Genomic DNA, 19,880 nt, shown 5'->3' with positions numbered 1-19,880 from the left:
TGAATTATATGAATTTGGACCATGCTTTGGCTTTGGCGAACTTGAGGTGGCAATTATTTACAAATTGCATTTATTTACAGTTTTCAATGGATACATTGTTTACAACCAGCTTGATTCATTGGTAAATATTCGAATGGAAATGAAATTTGTTTCATAGAAAATAAATTTCAAAAAAATGAATTTTATTATTTGATTGGTGAAAAAGAAATTATTGAAAATATAAATTTTATTGTTTATTGGATTTCAAATTGTAAAAAATAATGAGTATAAAACAATTATACTCTTACACAATAATAATAATTAAGAAAAGTTAATGAGGCATCATGAATTTAGAAAATATTTTTCCTGAATAGGAAAAGACAGTCTTAAATTGAAAAGGAAAATATTTTCCGTCAAAAAGCGAACCAACATCCCCCTAATGAGCTGACAAGACTGAGAGTGAAGTGGAGGGAGAGAGAAAGGAAAAGAAAAAGAAAATGGAAAGCTGCGGCAGGGAGAGAGAAGAAGATGTTGAGTTTCCATTGATCTCAAAATATGGGAAAGAAAGGCGGAAGAAATGGGACGAGACGAAGGCGGAAGCCAAGAAGCTGATGGGGCTGGGAGCTCCATTAATGTCGGTCAACCTTTTGCTGAATTGCTTCAATGTCATCTCCATCATGTTTGTTGGTCACCTGGGAGAGCTCTCCCTTTCTGGTGCCTCCATAGCCACTTCTTTCGCCACTGTCACTGGTTACACCTTGCTGGTAACCTCCATTTATATCATCTATGCATATTTTATAGTGTGATGGCATCTCGGTTCGAATCCCTGAGGTGGGGCTTTACCTTGTAAAAAATTATAAGTATTTCCAGAAAAGATCATCAATAATCTATAATCATAAGCTAAGACTGTTCCATACAAGTTCTGATTATTGAATATGGACCATCATATCCATAACATATTCTATGTTACTTGTGCACACTATATTATTTAATCTATAATCTTAGTAATCTGATTAAACATGCTATATATACCAGAGATGCACTGTTTTATTGGATCAGTTCTTCTTATTGCTAATCAATTAGACTGTGATTCGTTCCTACTGTAAGATAATTGTGTTGTAGATTATAACAAGGATCCAGATCGAGTCCTAACAGCCATAGTAATGTGTTGGGCTCCTTGTGGGCACCAAACACTAGTCCTCCTATCTAATAGGTGTTGAGTTACCATGATTTGCCCTCTCTACTATTCTGTCGAGGCGGGGAGTGGGGCTGGGTCTTAGAGAATTTTGCCTTTTGTGGGCAAAATAATTATGTTGTAGGTGTAATTATAGCCTTATAGGTCTTGTCATAAACCTTGTGGTCTAAAGGCACCAAATTGCATTTCAATATGGGAGGTTGGGGGTTCGAGTCTCAGTGGAGGCAATATTGACTCTTTGTGCTAAGTAGTTATAAACAGATACTGCATTGTAACAGAGTCAGTAGTACACTGGGGCTGAGGAAATTTCGCCTTTTGTGTGCAAGATAATTGTGTTGTAGGTGTAATTATAGGCCTTAATTAAAATGGTTTAGAGCTCTTATTAATTTGTGGGCTTTGAACTGCTGAGCAGAATGGAATGTCCTGTGCATTGGAGACATTCTGTGGTCAGGCATATGGCGCTAAACACTACCGATTGCTAGGAGTTCATACGCAGAGGGCAATGCTTATTCTGCTGCTAATCAGTGTTCCACTGGCTTGTATTTGGGCCAACACAGGGTCTATTCTCGTGTTTATGGGACAGGATCCTGAGATATCAGCCGAAGCAGGAAACTACGCCTCGTTTCTGATCCCAGGCCTGTTTCCCTATGCTCTTCTTCAGTGTTACATTCGGTTTCTGCAAGCCCAAAACAATGTCTTCCCTTTGGTGGTCACCGCGGGGATTAGTACTTTGGTGCATGTATTCAGTTGTTGGATTCTTGTCTTCAAAACCGGGCTTGGCAACAAAGGTGCTGCCCTGGCTACTGCTGTGTCATACTGGGTTAATGTGATGCTACTTGCTCTGTATATCAGAAAGTCACCTACGTGCAAAGATACTTGGCCTGCATTTTCAAACGAAGTGTTCTCCGAGATAATGACGTTTCTGAAACTGGCAATCCCTTCAGCCGCTATGCTTTGGTAATTAAGAATGAATAATGAAACATATATGCATGATTAATCTGACAAAATTAATGATCCCGGGTTCTTGAAACAGCTTGGAGTATTGGTCATTTGAGGTAATGGTTTTGTTAGCCGGCATTCTTCCAAATCCAGAACTTGAAGCATCTGCTGTTTCTATCACGTCAGTTCCTCGATCAAAATACCAGTACTAATTAACATCTCCATCTGCTATGTTTTTCAAAGCTACTAATTTAATTATTGTTTTCATGTTATCTCCCATTCCAGCCTTAATACATGTGCCATAGTGTATATGCTCCCTTTTGGCATTAGTGGCGCCCTAAGGTACACCCCAGGCTCTCGATCATTCACCTCAATCAACGCATGTTTTGCTATGACCAATATGCTTTATTTACATTACATTTCTTGAATTCCTGGACAGCATTAGAGTTTCAAACGAACTGGGAGGAGGAGACCCAGTGGCAGCCCGAAGAGCAGTATCAACCGGAATACTTGTGGTTATTGCAGAAGGGATTGTGGCAGCAACCCTAATGGTTTCAGTGCATAAAGTTTGGGGCTATTGTTACAGCACTGAGGAAGAAGTAGTGACATATGTTGGGCAGATGCTACTGTTGTTAGCAGGGTCGCATTTCTTGGATGGCATTCAATGTGTGCTCTCAGGTCTGTCGTCAACTCTGATCTTAACTCTCGATCTCGTGCCCAATTTGAACACGTAAACAGATCATCAAGAACCGAATTACTACTAGATTGAGTCGATAGAAGTGGAGTTTTAATTTGTGCATAATAATTCTTCATTCCTTGAATGAAAATCGATCTCAATCAGGTGCTGCAAGAGGGTGTGGATGGCAACACATTGGGGCAATCATCAATCTTGGAGCATATTATCTGGTTGGATTGCCTGCTGCTATATTCTTAGCATTTGTTCTCCATGTTGGAGGGAAGGTATGGTGTTTATTGTCACTCTTGAACTCTTTTTTTTTTTTTTTTTTTTTTTTTTTTAAGAGGAAAAAAGATGAAGATTAATTGCTTTATGAAAAATGGTGATCAGGGACTTTGGTTGGGAACCATGGTGGCTCTTTTTGTGCAAGCAATACTTCTTGGTATAGTAACCTGGAGAACAAATTGGGAGAAAGAGGTGAAGTACATTTCCTTAATTTTTATTTTGTATTTTATAAGCTCAAAGAATACATTTAGGCAACTCCAACTAAGTTGGTCAGACAATTGATTTGGTAACCACTAATCACAAGGTTTGAAGTTCAACTTTTCATGGGAGTTGTCTATTGGTCTTCTTGATTTGAACCATTCAGTTATAGACAACCTAGTTGGTTTACCTTTTTGTTACTAAGGTTACAAAGTGAGTTTCACCCAACGCACACATCTGAGCAGCAGTTGCAGATTTCCTCTTAAGAGTATTATGTTTCTTAATTCACAAATAACTAATAAATACAAAGAATATTACCGAAAAATCAAACCAAAAAATAAAAAAATAAAGTGGAAACCTTGTGTATACCAATGATACATTTTCAAATTATTTTGCAGGCAATGAAGGCAGCTAATAGAGTGGGGGACAGCATGATCCCACATTAGTATTCACAAGTTAAAATGGAAACAAAATTTCGGATCCATCCTAAGTTTATTCCAAAGTAATGTTGTTGGCAATTTTGAACAGTTTGTTTGTGTTGCAAGTAACAGTACTGAATCTAAAGAGGATGCATGCATTCTTGGAGATATGTATAGTACGAACTGTGGAGTAATAATATTTGTATGGTTTCCTTTCATATAATCTATGGTATTTTTTTTAAAACAATACGGAGTATAATATATGGAATATAATTTCATTTCATAGTATCAATATACGTGAAAAGAAATGCACCAAAAAAAAAAAATATACGATGGAAAGAAATGACACGTTTATTTATTTGTAAGATGACGACAAACACTAGCATACAAGGTTAGGAATTAATTAGGATATTGCCATATAACGCTCGAGGGACGCGTGTGGAAATCAATTAAATATACTGCGAGTCAGGTCAAGCACTTTGTGCTCAGTTGACATATCTATGACTCTTTTTGAGGAAATGTTAGGATTGAATTTTAATAGTGGGGTATTGACTCTTTGAGGTGCGATAGATAAAAAAAAAGTATAACAGCTATTATCTTGTAATAGAGTCAATAGTACTAAAAAAAAAAAAAAAAGGCCTGAAGACCATTTTTAGATGTCTTGCACCCAAAAATGATTTGATTTTTGAGAAGAGTTCTACTACATGCACTGTTTCACTTTAATTCCATGATGTGACAAACAATGATATGATATTTTTATCATATGGGTCTCAGAAAAAGTTTATACATCAAATATTTGTAAGAAGAAGTAAAAGTTGGGAGTAAGAAATGAGAGCACGTGTAGTATTTTACTTTTGATAAAGTAGAGATGAATAATGAATGCATGCAACAGATTTGCTGGTACAGATAGAGATGACCACGGTTCAGTTCGAACTGGAACCGTGATTGTGTAAACCAGAACTGAACCGGAACCGGTTCCGGTTCAGGTTCTTAATCGGAACCTATAAGGTTCCGGTTAAGGTTTGTAAAATCTTGGAACCGGAATCGGCGGTTCCGGTTCCAAACAGAAAAAAAATTAAATATTATAGTGTTTTTTTTTTGTTTTTTTTTTTTAATAATTTCGGATAGAATCGTCGCCGGTTCTAAACCGAAACCGGAACCGAAACCTTACTATAAGGTTCCGGTTCTGTTTTTGCCATCTACGGAACCGAAATTGGCGGTTCGAACCGGAACCGTGGTCACCCCTAAATAGAGATCATGTATGGACAAATTTTGAATGTTATCACGTTTTTTTTTTAAAAAATAAATAAATAAATTATATTAGGTACCTGACTACCTGTCCAAGAGCACTCAAGTCTCTCGGAGATAAATTGTGAACGTCTTGTTAATCTCTAAGCTTTCACCTTGTCTGTATTTATTTTGTTTTTTAATGAATAATTTGCAATAGTTATTGAGGGAGGGAGTTGGTGGTCCACACTTTATATAAGAAATGTGGTTATCATTTGTATTAGAAGAAGTGATGAGGTGAGGATGGTATGATTTTTATTTTAAAAAGTTACGATTTTTATCTGTTTGTACGGATTTAATCTATTTGTTAAAATTTATTTTATAACTTATAGTTTATTTTAAATAATAAATAAGTTAAAAATTATGTTTCATAAAATATGGAGAGTTTAAAATAATAGCATATTTTGAAATATTTCAAAATAAACTTCTAACTTTTTAACTCTTTTTTAATCTTTATTACTTCGTAATTTATAAAAATGACACTAAATGTTGCTAATTCAACAATTAATTTTATCAAAACTTTAATTTTAATTAATTAACTTATTAATTACTAACTTTTTAACTGTTAATTTTTCAACTAAATGTATCAAATATAATTTAATTCCAACAATCTCTCAATTGATTTTATTATATAGGGTCTTTTTAATTCGATTTATCTTCCTTGAAAAAAGATCATTTGGCATTATGTCCATTATCTATTTCCAAGAAAAACTTGTGAACTGTCCTCAACAGAGGTGACAAAGTCAGAAGTCAGATAGTCAGATGGAACATGACTCTTTTCAAAAAAAAAAAAATCACATTGTGGATTCTATTTTTTTATTAGGCCATCCTAGTTCAATAAGATAATGAATAATGTTTTCTTTTTCCTGTTAAAATATTACTTAACAGTCAACAAACCCTCTGTTTGTTGTTTTCCAAAAAAAAAAAAAAAAAAAGCCTCTCTTATGCCAGCTCAAAAATAATAAAGAATAATACTATATTTTCTTATTAAAATTACTATTTGATAATCACTCTTTGATGTGATATTGCCACATCACATGTATGTAATAAATTTGACCATGACATTTTTATTGGTGACTCAATGTTATAAGAATTTATAAAGAGTTAAAAGTTAGTCACTTGCGTAGGAAGGATCTAGCATTCAAGATATTTTTGTAAAGCAAAAGAGTAATATTATATGTGTTCTTATTTTTTTTTCTTCTATTTTTTACTCTCACTAATATGATATATTATGATTGATTAAAACAAAATGAGTATATTATAATTTAATTTCTTTTTTTTTCTTTAATCATAACATATAAGGAAAGTTTTATTGTATACGACTATAAAATACAGTTATCATTTTCCTTGTTAATAGCCTGATGGAAACCCACCCTTTCTTGGGTCACTTACACCCACAAGCAGACCAGAAAATGGAGGCTCAAGCTCTTGAACTATAAATTGACAAATTGTCCCACCAGGAAGGCCAGATAGGACATGCCCCTTATTTTGTAAGGCTAGCCTTATATCAGCTCCCAATTCAAAATGGTCCCCAACCACAGTTGTCCAGTTCTCATATTGCAGGACATTTGGATACAGCTGCATAACAAATTTTTTGTTTCCTTATCAGTTGAAACTTAATTCCAAATTTCATTGGACCAACCAAAAAAATCTTAGACTGTCCAATTTGGTCTAGCTTTATTTGAGTTTGTGCAGATGACATTCCAATCCTTTTTAAACCAGACAACTTTGGGCCAGAATCCAAACCTAACCTCTGGGCTAAACAACATTAGTTGTGTATGCCAATCCGGTCCCAATATGAAACTTGGTCAAAGGTTGTATTAAACAATTGTATATATAGAATAGAAATCACAAACACCTCAAATAAAGAAGACCAATAAAAACTTGTAGTTACCAAGTTAACCACTTAATCAACTTGGTTGGGTTGTCCTTTTTGAAAAGTGTTATGGAGTAGTAAAAGTAATACTCCATAACATAGGAGAGTGGGTTAAGTCGTAAAAAAAATTATATTTTTAGTGAAAAGTATTATATATTTAAGAATTGAAATAATAATACCTGATGGTAATATCTTGGAGCCATAACAGAGGAGAGTGGATCCATCCCCTTGGCAAAATGGTTCAAGAAAACCTCTGTTGTTCCGGCTATTATCATTGCTCCTCCACTTGCTCCTACCACAGCTTTCAAATGCTCACCCTAAAGGGACATAAAGAATTGGATTGAGACCAAGAAACTTAAAAAATATAATAAAACCAAACATTGTAACACAACACAAAAATTATACTATGACTGATTGACTGTATGCTCATTACTAGGATTAGTGACTCTAGACACTCAGCAATGCAATAGTTGAACAAAATCAGATAAAGCATAGTACATTGAGGACAATGGTGGGGCTCATGGACGACAATGGCCGCTTTAATGGGCGGATAAAATTGGCGGGAGCAGGAGGACGAGACGTGGAATCATTTCCAGGAACTGAGAAATCATCCATCTCATTGTTTAGGACTATGCCGGTACTTGGTGACATATAAGCAGACCCAAAATATGCATTGATTGTACAAGTCATGGAGACTGCATTCCTGTTGCTATCTACAATTGATACATGACTGGTTCCGTGGTCTTGAACCTGGTTCCACCTGCATCAAAATCAAAGAATTATTTTTTTGAAAGACGAGGAAAACCAGCAGTCACTGTACAAATAGAGGTGGAACTTAGAATCTTATAATTAACAAGTTGGAAATATGTGAAGTTAATAGATATGATCACCTGCCACCGTAATGACTGGAATTGAAAGTGGTGTTATCGAATATCGTTTTCTTCAGCTCTGCTGCGAACTTGGGAGAAAGCATATGAGCTAGAACGTTTTTGAGATCAACGAAATCAGGATCTCCCAGACTCATCCTTAGAGCAAAAGCATGCTTCAGGGCTTCGATTTCTCTATGTATTTGCAGGGCTGGAGAAATGTTTGGAGAGAATCCATATTGCGACAGAATGTTTAGTATCTGTGAGAGTGCAACTCAAGTGAATTTAACTTCAACGTTTGTGTGAATTGATTTTAACCTGATAAGGGTTAATCTGACTTACAAGTGTGATAGCAGCAGCACCGGAAGAGGGAGGCGGCATTCCGATTAGTCTGAGCCCCATAACATCTGTGACAATTGGTTTCCTGATTTTAACCCGATAATGGTTTAGGTCATCGGTTGTTAAGATTCCTCCAGCTTTTTGAATGTCTCTGATCATACGCGCTCCAATGGAGCCATTGTAGAATGCAGCCACGCCCAGTTTAGAAATGATTCTCAGTGTTTTTGCCAGCTTTTTGTTGCGACAGATATCCCCGGCCTGCAAAAGCTTCCCTTCCGGCGCAAAAATCCGTTTCAGTCCCGAATCCGCCATTATTAGAGCTTCTGTTGATTCCATCTGCATCCTCAGATATTTGGATATCGCGAATCCTTTTCGTGCGAGCCTTTCTGCCGGCCTCACCAGCCTTTTCCAGGGAAGGTTGCCGTACTTTCCCCATGCTTCATATAGGCCTGCAAGCTCCCCGGGAGTAGCAATGGATAACGCCCCCCTCGCTTTAGCGTCTGGATTTTTTGCGTACATATTCTGGCATGTCAATCGCATAAATCTCAACGGCATCCCTATTTCTGTGCATTCTGTTACATAGATTATAGATAGAAATAATTTATATGTACCTGGGAAGCACGATTGGGAGCAGTCTCTCTCATGTCAAAGGCTTTGACCTCGGCGCCGTCGGCCGACCTAAGCAGCATGAACGCGCCGCCACCAATACCACTGGACGCGGGGCTCACAACACCCAAGCAAAGAGCAGCAGCCACCGCTGCATCAACGGCATGACCTCCGTCAACCAACACATCTCTCCCAATTCTGGAGCATCTCCGATCATCAGTCGCCACAACGCCGTGCCGCGCCCTAGTTATCTCGCGCCGGGGCGGCGTTTCCTCTGCGTACGACAGCAGAGGCTGAGGCCAGGTGCCTACAACTACAAGGATCCACCACAGGAATAGAGCTGCAAAGTTACGTGACATGTTTTTGCAGCTAAGTCAAAGACCAACACTTGGAATAATCAACCGCACAACTTCATTGAATATTTAACGTCAATGGATGGGTCTTTCTTCGTTCTTAGTTCTTAGTTCTTACCATCACACACTACAAGAACCTAACCTTAAAAGTAACGATGATCCAATGTGTTTGATTCCCACATGGAAATTGGAATCAGGATCGTAATCAAATCAAATATATAATAGATTTTGGTGAAAGTATTTTGTATGGTAGTAAAATTGAATTGGAATGATTACCAAAAACAAATCATCAAGTATAATGACATTCTAAAACAAAAAAGAGTATAATGATATCCAAATTACCAACATAAACAAAAAATCAAAACAAAAATTTAAAAATACTAATGTAAACTTAAAAATCAAATTACCAATATAATGATATCCCTTTTTAATTAGGGATGGGGTTCTTAATTGAAGGTGTTCTAAAAAACTGTCAACCAAATAATAATTATGATTTCGATTCTCATTCTTAGTGTATAAAGCCATGAACTAAACACAACATAATAGATCCTTCCAACCAAGAAAAACCACTAAACAACTCACAAGAAGTTGAATTTATGGTTATCAAGTTAATTATTACAAAAACATTGTAATATAAAAACTGGGAAGCTTTTAAGTGGGGTAGACAAAACTTCTAAGTTTCTAAATTTGTACATAAGTAGACGTATTAAATTTTACTGTTTTAGATATGAAAATGTTTTAATTTCGTACAAAAGTAAGAACTTTTAAAAATGCATTTGTTCTAAAAAAGCATTTTCTTCGCTAATGATCTGGTCTAGTGGTACTCTCCCAAAATAAGAGCTCATGGGTTTGAGCCACTAGAGGACCGTATTGAGTGTATTTCTTCTTTTTTTTTTTTTTTAATACAAATTTTAAAAATTAAATGTAAAAATTTCAGAAAACTATTTAGGATGATTCGTCAACATTGTATGTGGGCACTGCACCTTTACCTTTAATGGTGTTTTCTCCACCACAACCTTAAAAGAATGAGCCATTCGTCTTTTGTTGCTATCCGCTAGTGCTAAACTACAATCAAAATAAAACGTCTTTTGTTGCTATCCTATCAGCTAGTGCTAAACTACAATCAAAACAAAATAAAATAAAATCCAAAAGCAAACTAGTGACGATAAAATAAAAAAAACCATAATTGCTTAGGCATCCACAATAATTGTCTCATTATCTACTCATTTTGTTGTCTCAACTCTTCTTTATCTCCTTTTAATTGAAGCATGTGCTCCATCTCAACTAAAAGCTTAAGTTGATAGATGAGATTCGGACCCATGACCTTTGGTCTGGCTTTGATACCAAATTGAAGCATGTGTTACATCTCAACTAAAAGCTTAAGTTGATAGTCGGATTGCACGTTAATGGCTATATGCTCACACTTTTAATCTCCCTTCCTATTTTTCCCTCCAACCCTTCTCCCCCTTTCTTCCATTTTTGTAGTTACTATTTTTCACTCCTATACATTATATATTATTTTATTCACTTTTCTATAATTAATAATTTTAACTTTATAATTTTGATACTCCACATTAAATAAAAATAAATTTAAATAACAAAATTATATATATATATATATATATATATATATATATATATATATATATATATATATATATATATTAAATAAATAAATAAATATTGGGTTTAATCCCAACCCTTGATCTAGCTAAAATTAGCAGTCAAATTAAAGAATTTAAAAAAAAAAAAAAAAAACGAGGTGGCATTATATAAATTTGCATAAAGTTCAAAATTTAAGGTGCGTAAGTTTATAGCTTAAGATGCGTAAATTTATAACTTAAGGTGCGTAAATTTATAATTGTAGCATGTAGGTGCCTAAGTCTAAAACTTAAAGTGTTTAAGTCTAAAACTTTAGTTATATATATAATGCTAAAATTATTATTTTTTAAATAAAAAAAATTAATACACATTCAACGGCTAAATAGCCGTTGAGTTGTATTAAACTTGGTAATTAACATTATTTCAGCCTCAACGACTAGCCGTTGAGGTTAAAATCAGTAATTTCTTTAATAATAAATGCACTGCTAAAGTGGGGTACAAATTATTCCCCACTCAACGCAATAAGTGTCAGACCTCATATTCTCTCGAGAGAACTTTCTCGTCGAAAAATATGATTTGCTCCCCTCCAATTGTTTTATTTCTGTTTCTCCCCTTATCTCCCTGACTTAATCTCCTCCATCGGAGATGTATTGAACAAATTTTTTTCACGTTTCAAATTAATGATTCTTTTTTGGCATGATTTTACTTGTCGCATTATTTTGTATAACTAGTATTTGTGACTATTTTGTTAGAGTATAATACAATTGGTTATGGTTAAAAACATACTTTTCTTTTGAATCAAAAATAGGGAAGTCAACGAGGCGGGGGAGGGGTAGGGGTGGGGGACATACCCCCGTCCCCGCCCCCTACTTTCTTCCCATTCCCCGTCCCCATCCCCGTCGGGGAAGGGAAAACTCCCCCCATCCCCATCCCTACAGGGATTATTCGAGGACAGGAATTCCCACCCCGTTAATAAGTTATAAAAAATTTTTAAATTAAACATTAAAATACATTTAAATAAATAATGCATATATATTTATCCCCAACTTAAAGTAGTATTTAATATTTTAAAATTAAACATATTATTTAAATATGCATTTCATAAGAATGACATATAATTACAAGAATGTTTCTAAAATTATATATATTGTATACAAAGTAATACATATGTGTGTTGTATGGCCATACATACATACATATCGAGGATGGGGCGGGACAGGGAGAGTACTCCCCATCCCCGCCCCCGTCCTCGGCAGGGAATTTAAAATTGGCCCATCCCCAGCCCCAATCCCTTATTTCTATCCCATCACCGTCACCGTGGGGGCGAAGAATCGGGTTCCCCGTCGGGTGCGGGTATAATTGACATCCCTAATAAAAAACATAGCTTCATTAAACATACCAAGAATTAATATATAAATAAATTAATCTCACTATAATAAGAAAGTTTTTTGGCCATAGTTGAACAAGAACAGAAGTTTATATATTGCAGTCCAAGGCATCTGTCCTGTACCCATGTTCACGCAGTCGAGCAGTTAATGAATTTAATCCAGCATATATAAGGTCCCCTTGAGGATGAGTCTTGTCACAAGTAACAAATGAATGCACGCCATTTTCGAGTTCAATCCAGCTACAACCAGGGACCTTCCTCACTTCTTGTAGCCTCATTGTATCTCTTACTTCAAGGACCTCTTCATAGCGGTCATTTGCTCCATAAATATTTGATAGTATAACATAACTTCCGCAATGCTCCGGATCAAGCTCAAACACCTTCTCTGCAGCGATCACAGCCAGGTCAGTGTTCCCATGGAGACGACAGGCAGCGAGGTATGCCCTCCATACTACCGGGTTGGGGTCAACAGGCATTGTTAATAATAATTCATAAGCAGCTTCGAGCTGCCCAGCCCGACCTAGCATGTCAATCACACAGGTATAGTGTTCTATGCACGGCGTAATGCCATGCTTTGGCAGCATTTGTACAAGAAATTCTCTCCCTTGGTCTACAAGGCCTGCATGACTGCAGGCCGACAAAACTCCCACAAATGTAACTTCGTCTGGTTTCAGTTCTGCCTCGCACATATCAGAGAACATGTCTAGTGCTTTCTTACCGAATCCATGCATGCCATACCCCTTAATCATGATGTTCCATGATGCTGTATCTTTATAGCTCATCATGTCGAAGATCAGCTGAGCATCATTCATGCTCCCACATTTTGCATACATGTCCATTATAGCGTTGTCAATGTAAGAGTCGCTGTGTTCTGCAGCATCGCCATCTTTCTTTAGCCTATTAACAATCATATACCCATGAATCTCCTTGCCATGCCTCAGTGATGCCAAATGAGAACAAGCAGGGAGGACCGTAGTTACAGTGACTAAATCTGGTTGCATTTGAGCACATAACATCCTCTTAAAAAGCCTCATGGTTCCCTCATCATCACCGCACTGTTCGTGAACACATATTATTGAGTTCCATGAAAATATGTCCTTCTCATCCATCATCTCAAAAACCTGCAGAGCATCACTTGCACGCTTACATTTTCCATACATATCAATTAATGCATTCAAAACAGCAATGCCTTCATCGTACCCTCTCCTTATCACGAATCCATGCACCTCCCTTCCTTTATAAACTGCCTCAGAATTTGAAAGAGCCGACAACATACCAGTAACACTAAATCTATTTGGTGCAATCCCATCATCCATCATCCACTTAAAAACATGCAGAGCCCTGTCAAACTGTCCAGACTGAGCATACCCATTAATCATAGCATTCCAAAGCACAACATCATCTCTCACAGGTAATTCATCGAACACCCCCTCTGCTTCCTCCGTCAAGCCAAAGGTCAAGTACGAGTGCACCAGTGCACTGCCTATAAACAAATCAAATTCTAACCCAAGCTTGAACACTAATCCATGGATCTTTTTCATACATACAAGATGGTTGCAAGAAGAAGCCGCCTTAATTACGCAAGGGAAAGTGAATTTATCAGGCACCATGCCCAACATTGTCATTTCAGAGTAAATTTCAAGAACTGGCTTGGGTAAATCATGAGCGATGAAGCCAGCTATAAGGGCGTTGTACATGAAGACATTGCGAGCATGAGACGGTGAAGTGGAGAACACAAAGAAAGCATCAGACATGGAGTTGGGATTGCATTTGGAGTACATATTGATGAGGCTCGTAATGCATAGTGGGGAGGAATTCACAAGGCCAGTCACAAGCATGTGGGCATGGAGTTGTTTGCCGACTTTGAGATTCTTCTTGATCGCACATGCTTGGAGCAATGATATGCAGTCCCGTAGTTCCAACAATGTAGCCGACGATGAGAAATGGAGGAGGCCATGAGAAAGGGTTCTCCCGAGAATTGGGGTACTGGATTTTGAGAATATGTGTATTCTTCTTATCATTTTTAGAGCAGAGACAAGCAGTGGGCATGGCCATAGTACTTCCCAGAGATGGAGCGGGCGAACAGGGTGGGAGAAGAAAGTTTTAAGTCATACGCCACTGGCCATATCCCAAATCTGAAAGGGGGCTGTTAGTTGCAATTTATTACAAAGCATAACTAGGAAAGTTGTTTATACTTTAGCAAATATACACAATAACTGTCAAATAAGTTCTCAAAATATTTGAAAAAAATACAATTAAATCATTAAATTGAAAATATCTGTAAATAAATACATGAACTTTTTAAAAACCTATAATTAGATCTTTTTACCTATATTATTTGTAAACTTCCAGTTCATACTTATTGAAATGCCAACATAAATATTATAGCAGGTTATGTTAATGTGGGACTTACACGTCGTTCTAGCCTTCTAGGTGCAAATTTTTAACCTTCAAAGTTTATATGACATTTTTTATTTATTTACTATTTGATACAAAGAAATCGCATATCCAATGATGTCATCATCTATAGATTATTTGGAAGGAAACTTATAACTGCAAATGACAACACATAAAATGCAGAAACACAGTAATATATAACAGAAATCAGAGAAAGTACCAAATTTATTTACCTGCAGCTATGGGAGCAGCAACAATTGCTGAGATTGTTGCAGTTGAAATGATAAATATAGCTGCAAATAGCGCCGAAAGAAAAATGGCTGTCAAACAGTCAAACCTAAAATCAATGTCCATAAAGTTCAAAGTAGAAGCTGCTTGTCTTGATCCTTCTTGCTTTAATAAATGTACACTACATATATTACATTTTTATCACTATACAGTGAACTACAGCATCTATAGGTATGGTTTGCTCCCGCATTAAATAATAAACCTGAAAAAACCATTCAGTTTCTTCACTAGCATAGCTACTGGAACCAACTAAACATAGCTCAGAACCCTATTAAAACTTAAAACATTATCATTTTAATTTTCCTTTAGATGGGATCATATAATTATTTGGATAATTATTGATTTGATTTGCAGATAATGGCACTAAAGAATACTAGAGATAATATTGAGCCAATGAGCCCACAGAATCCATTAATCTGAACAAAGAGACTGAAGGTTCTTGCAGTATTAGAAGTGAGAACAGCTCAGATATCAAGCTAGACATCTCAAGGAGCAAACCAGCCATTGATAGTCATCCAACTACTACTGCTACTACTACTACACCATCATCTCTCTTCCCACCTGCAATGAAACCAGCTGGGATGCCCCACCTATTTCACAGTTCATCGTCAATACATTCCTAAGTATATTTACACACGGCAAATTTCCAGTGAAAGCTTAATTCGGAGCAAAATGTTTAAAAACATATATCATCTACTTCAACTATTTCTGACCTAGGAGAACACATAAAATAAAAATTAAAGCATATATGTCTTCTATTTTCATCCCAAAATCAATAAAAGGAGCCAAAAATAAGTATACATTATAAAACAGAAAACAAACCTGTTAATTCGGAGCTGCCGGAGAAGGAGTGCCGTTGGAGAGGGAGGGCTGGCGCCGGTTTGGAACAGAGGGAGAGGTAGTGAGCGAGGGAGCGCGCCAGCGTACTTGAAAAGTCTGGGTACCTAGGGCTTCTTTAAAAAAAAAAAACATATAAATTGAGAAAGAGTATTAGTAATAAGTGTAATTAGCTCTTGTTTATCAAATGCAGATTTTTATTCTTAATTTAGGCCCCGTTAGTTCGCGAAAACTATTTCCCAAAAATTACAAAAAATATTGATTCCATTTTTTGGTTTGTGGGAAAAAAAAATTACTCGTAATATTAATTCCGTTGTTTGATTGAGATTGGAATGGTAATAAACAATAAATATAAAAATTATATAATCTATATACACAATGATAATGATAATAAAATTAATACGGACAAAATTATTCAATGATATAATACTTTGTTCCCAACTCCCATGGAAAACAAAATACTACCCCCACCCCAAGGAAAACTTTTTTCTCAAAACTAAGAAAAACTTTTTTCAGTATAAAAAGTTTTCTGTTAACCAAATAGATGAGGAAAATTATATTTTCCTCAAATTTAAAGAAAACTTTTTTCATCCAACTAAACATGCACTTAGTAATTTGGATAATTGGTAAACGAATAATTAATACAATTGTAAAGTTAAAGGTACAATTATAATAAAGAGTTTACCCTATTAAAGAGTCCTAAGTCAAACTTATGTCGAGTAATATTTAAACTTTTAGGGGGTAACTTGAATTGAATCTGAACGTGAGGATGTTGTATGGAAAAAGAAGTTAGCTTGTCTCATAATTGTAAAGTGTTTCATGGTAATATTAATATTATACATGGAGAAGGTTTGGATCAAATAAAAATAAGAAAGAATTGAGACTCGCTCATAATCGTCATCTAGTAAGACTTAACAGTTTTTTTTGAATGTTACTGGTCATATTACATTGTAAGACTTAACAGCTTTAAAATAATGAGGATTGAAAAAAATGTGGTTACATTTTCGTAAATAACTCAAAATTTAAAATACAAATAATAACACTATATAGTGTAACTAATATCACCATATAGTGCATCCCGCATACGTATAAATGCAGTGAATAGATGAACTGTGTGGTTTTGCTTAGTTGCACTATATAGTGTTAACATTTGTACATTATACTATTACTAGTTACATTTTAAAATTTGAGTTATTTATAAAAATGTCAACACATTTTAAACTATATGCATTATGTAGTTTTGTTTAGTGTCAAGCACCTTGTGATCAGATGACACCTCTGTGGTTCCCCTTGAGGGAAGATCACAAGATCAAATCGATGGTGGGGTATTGACAAGTTGAGCTACAAAAAAAAAAATATAGAACAGATGCTACATTGTAATAGAGTCAATAATATTTTTTTTTTAAATGTAGTTTTGTTTAGTTGCACTCTATAGTATTATTAGCTTCTTTTTCGTTCGAGCTATTTAAAAAAAAAAACTGTCACCGTATTTTATAGGACGCACTTTGGTGTCCATCTTGAAATACCTAACAGATATGAAGCAAATAGGGTGAAAAACACAATTACATTTGTGTAAATAAATTAACATTCAAAGTGCAAATAGTAACATTATAAAGTGCAACTTTCAATGCTATAGAGTTCAACTAAGCAAATCTACAAAATGCATATGTTGAAAAATGTGATGATATTTTGTAAAAACTTAAACTTTAAAATACAACTAGTAGCAATATAAAATGCAATTATTAACACTATAGAGTGCAACTAATCAAAGCTACAAAATCCACACACACACACACAACAGATAAGTGAAAAGGTTAACTTAGGTAATAAAAAATGGGTTAATCACATCCATTAATTCAGTCCAGATCAAGGATCAGATTGAAGTTATTAAAAAAAAAAAAACACAAAAAAAAAAAAAAAAAAAAAAAAAAAAAAAAAAACAGGGCCATTATGGTATTTTTGTGCAAGTTGATTTTTGTTGTCTTTCAGGGTATTTTGTTCCCTTATTGCAAAGCACAATGTTGTACCATTCAGAGCACAATGTTGTGCCTTCCAGAGCACGCTGATGTAATTTTCAGAGTACATTAATTTTCTTTTAGTGCACATTGTTGACCTTCCAGGTCACATTGTTGAGCTTTACAGAGCATCTTATTGTGTCTTTCATATCACATTGTTGTGCCTTCAAAGTGAATATTGTTTTGCCATAGAGTACACATTGTTGAGCCTCCCAGAACACATTGTTTGTGCCTTCAAAGTGCATATTATTTTGCCTTGGACTATACATTGTTGAGCCTTCTAGAGGTGGCGATTTTTTATTTTTTATTTTTAAAGATAAGTTAATCTTGATCACTAATTATTAATTTGAGTTGAATTTTGTTTGATCGATTATTATTTATGATTGTTTATGGTTTGTGTTGAATATCATATATTAAATTTAGTCTTTTCAATAATTGTTTCACATCATTATGTCTTCCAGTGCACATTTTTGTCTTTCAGTGCACATTGTTGTGCCTTCTATAGCACATGTGCCTTCCGGTGCATATTGTTGAAGATCGTAGGTGACAGCTTTTTTTTTTTTTTTTAGAGGATCGGACTTGATCTAAGGCTGAGATTTATCCGCATGTTTCACCGGCGGCCTTCTTTGCACCATAACCACTCCAATATAGGGGATGGTTCACGTGCGAAGCTTCCCCCGGGTGAAAATGGGGTGAGATATGAACTAAATGATTTTTTTTTTAAATGAGCTTCCTGGCAACGTGGAGGCAAATGATCAAGTGCCTCGAATTGACACACCTTAAGCTATGAACTTACACACCTTAACTTATAAACTTACGCACTTTAAACTTTAAACATACACAACTTAAGAGTTAAACTGATTGATACTGCTAATTCTACGTAAGCAATATAAAATACCACAAGACCAATTAAAGCAAGTAAAATCTTTATTGATCCCGGTAAAGGCCCTAAGTACAATCTACTTGGTTGTTCTGAGTACCGACTGACTGCGGTCGGGATGCTCTAACAACAACCTATCGATCGTCCAAAAAAGTCCTTTACACTGTAGCTACTGTGGGTATTTATAGCCGCTATGCCGGGGACAAGATTCCAGCCGCTCGGCATGTCTTCCACGTAGCCACCACGTGTCATCCTCCCGGGTGCCCTGGCTGTCGATGTAAAGAGCCGCCACATGTCCTTCGTCAGCTCTTTCGCCCAAGGGCTACCGCTCGGTGGTCGACAACGTCACTCGGGCAACTCCGGTCGGCCTACGACCGGGTTCTTCTCGTGAAGCCCGACCTGTTACCTGCAAAGACAAGGAGAAAGAGACAAAGACTCCTCAGTCGTGGTGAGGCTATGTCGGTCGGGATATTCCCTACCAAGAGCCCCCCAGCCCGGGCCTTTTTGATCAGTCGGGAAAAAACGGGACGGGATGAAGAAGCCCAACCGTCAGGCATTAGACCGACCGGCCAGCTGTCATTCCCTCCTACGCCACGTGTCGGCCTCTGCCGGCCTCGGCGATCCCATCCGTCGCCTCGGATTCAGCGTGGGTCGTGTCAGGCAAGTTGGCCCATTTCCCGCCTAAATGCCCTCCTATAAATAGGCCCTTGAGGCCCTCATTTGAACTTTCCTCACTCTTTTGCTTCAGTCGGTATCTTCTAAGAATCCCGAGCAGAGCATCTCAGCAAGGCGATCAAGCAAAGCAAAACTTCAGACCTTCTTCAAAGTTTCCTCACTCGGTAAGCTCTTAGCTTTTTACTCTTTGTTTACTCTTTACTTAGCGTAGAAGTAGGATAGCACTAACTTCGAGCTAACTCCCCGAACCCTGTACTAACTCCCGACCGACCTTTAGGTAGAACTATGTCGGACTCGGATAGTCAAAACGCCTCGATCGCGGATTACGATGAGGAGGTCGAGCGTATCAGCGACGAGGAAGTGGACATTATGTCCTACACTCCCGAAGCCAGCCCCCGAGCAACGCCAGCCCCCGATCGAGCCGTCGAGCATAACAGCGCATCAAGCTCCTCCGGGACGTCAAGCTCTAGCTCCAGCGGATCGGGGAGCTCCAACGAAGAAGAGGAAGAGAGAGCCACGTCAAGCGGGCGGGGTTCTCCGACCGAGGGCGTTAGGGAAACGCCTACCCGGGTGGTTGGGGACCACCCGGAAGCTGCTCCTCGAGGGGGTGATCGAGAAAATACCCCCGAGCAGACCGAAGAAGACCCGGCCGGGCCGGCCACGCCAGCTGTCGAGCTCGAATTCTTGAACAGCGAGAGTGTCGAGCAAGAAATGAGCCTGCTGACCAAAGGCGAAGCGGCTCGGATTGCTGAAATACTCCGGGGTCGGGTAGAATTCGACA

At 36.9% G+C, this 19,880-nt stretch overlaps 3 protein-coding genes across 6 annotated transcripts; 1 reads left to right on the top strand and 2 right to left on the bottom strand.

Moving 5' to 3' along the window:
• Positions 1 to 418: 418 nt before the first annotated feature.
• LOC109191716 (protein DETOXIFICATION 16-like) lies at positions 419 to 3,906 on the top strand. Its single transcript, XM_019342366.1, has 8 exons — positions 419 to 743; positions 1,587 to 2,131; positions 2,208 to 2,294; positions 2,399 to 2,455; positions 2,553 to 2,791; positions 2,955 to 3,073; positions 3,180 to 3,266; positions 3,671 to 3,906. The coding sequence occupies exons 1-8, from the start codon at positions 477 to 479 to the stop codon at positions 3,716 to 3,718; spliced, it is 1,449 nt and encodes a 482-aa protein (XP_019197911.1). The 5' UTR covers positions 419 to 476; the 3' UTR covers positions 3,719 to 3,906.
• Positions 3,907 to 6,217: 2,311 nt separating this feature from the next.
• On the bottom strand, positions 6,218 to 9,125 carry LOC109191715 (gamma-glutamyltranspeptidase 1-like). Its single transcript, XM_019342365.1, has 6 exons — positions 8,671 to 9,125; positions 8,063 to 8,581; positions 7,745 to 7,980; positions 7,353 to 7,614; positions 7,034 to 7,171; positions 6,218 to 6,556 (listed from the first exon to the last, which is right to left on the bottom strand). Exons 1-6 carry the CDS (start codon positions 9,022 to 9,024, stop codon positions 6,329 to 6,331), a joined length of 1,737 nt encoding a protein of 578 aa, XP_019197910.1. The 5' UTR covers positions 9,025 to 9,125; the 3' UTR covers positions 6,218 to 6,328.
• Positions 9,126 to 12,078: 2,953 nt separating this feature from the next.
• On the bottom strand, positions 12,079 to 15,617 carry LOC109191714 (pentatricopeptide repeat-containing protein At3g14730). Of its 4 annotated transcripts, none has more exons than XM_019342363.1 (3): positions 15,515 to 15,617; positions 14,638 to 14,697; positions 12,079 to 14,153 (listed from the first exon to the last, which is right to left on the bottom strand). In XM_019342363.1, the coding sequence occupies exon 3, from the start codon at positions 14,026 to 14,028 to the stop codon at positions 12,097 to 12,099; it is 1,932 nt and encodes a 643-aa protein (XP_019197908.1). In that variant the 5' UTR covers positions 14,029 to 14,153; positions 14,638 to 14,697; positions 15,515 to 15,617; the 3' UTR covers positions 12,079 to 12,096. The 4 variants fall into 4 exon arrangements, with proteins under 4 accessions (XP_019197908.1, XP_019197906.1, XP_019197909.1 ...); XM_019342361.1 differs by having other exon boundaries at positions 12,079 to 14,142; XM_019342364.1 differs by having other exon boundaries at positions 14,638 to 14,724; positions 15,515 to 15,616.
• Between the last annotated feature and the right edge of the window lie 4,263 nt (positions 15,618 to 19,880).

Source organism: Ipomoea nil, unplaced genomic scaffold (genome assembly GCF_001879475.1).
Source record: "Ipomoea nil cultivar Tokyo-kokei standard unplaced genomic scaffold, Asagao_1.1 scaffold1719, whole genome shotgun sequence".
Lineage (NCBI taxonomy): Eukaryota > Viridiplantae > Streptophyta > Magnoliopsida > Solanales > Convolvulaceae > Ipomoea > Ipomoea nil.
The sequence above is the reverse complement of the archived record's forward strand: the minus strand, read 5'-3'. Positions and strand labels throughout refer to the sequence as shown.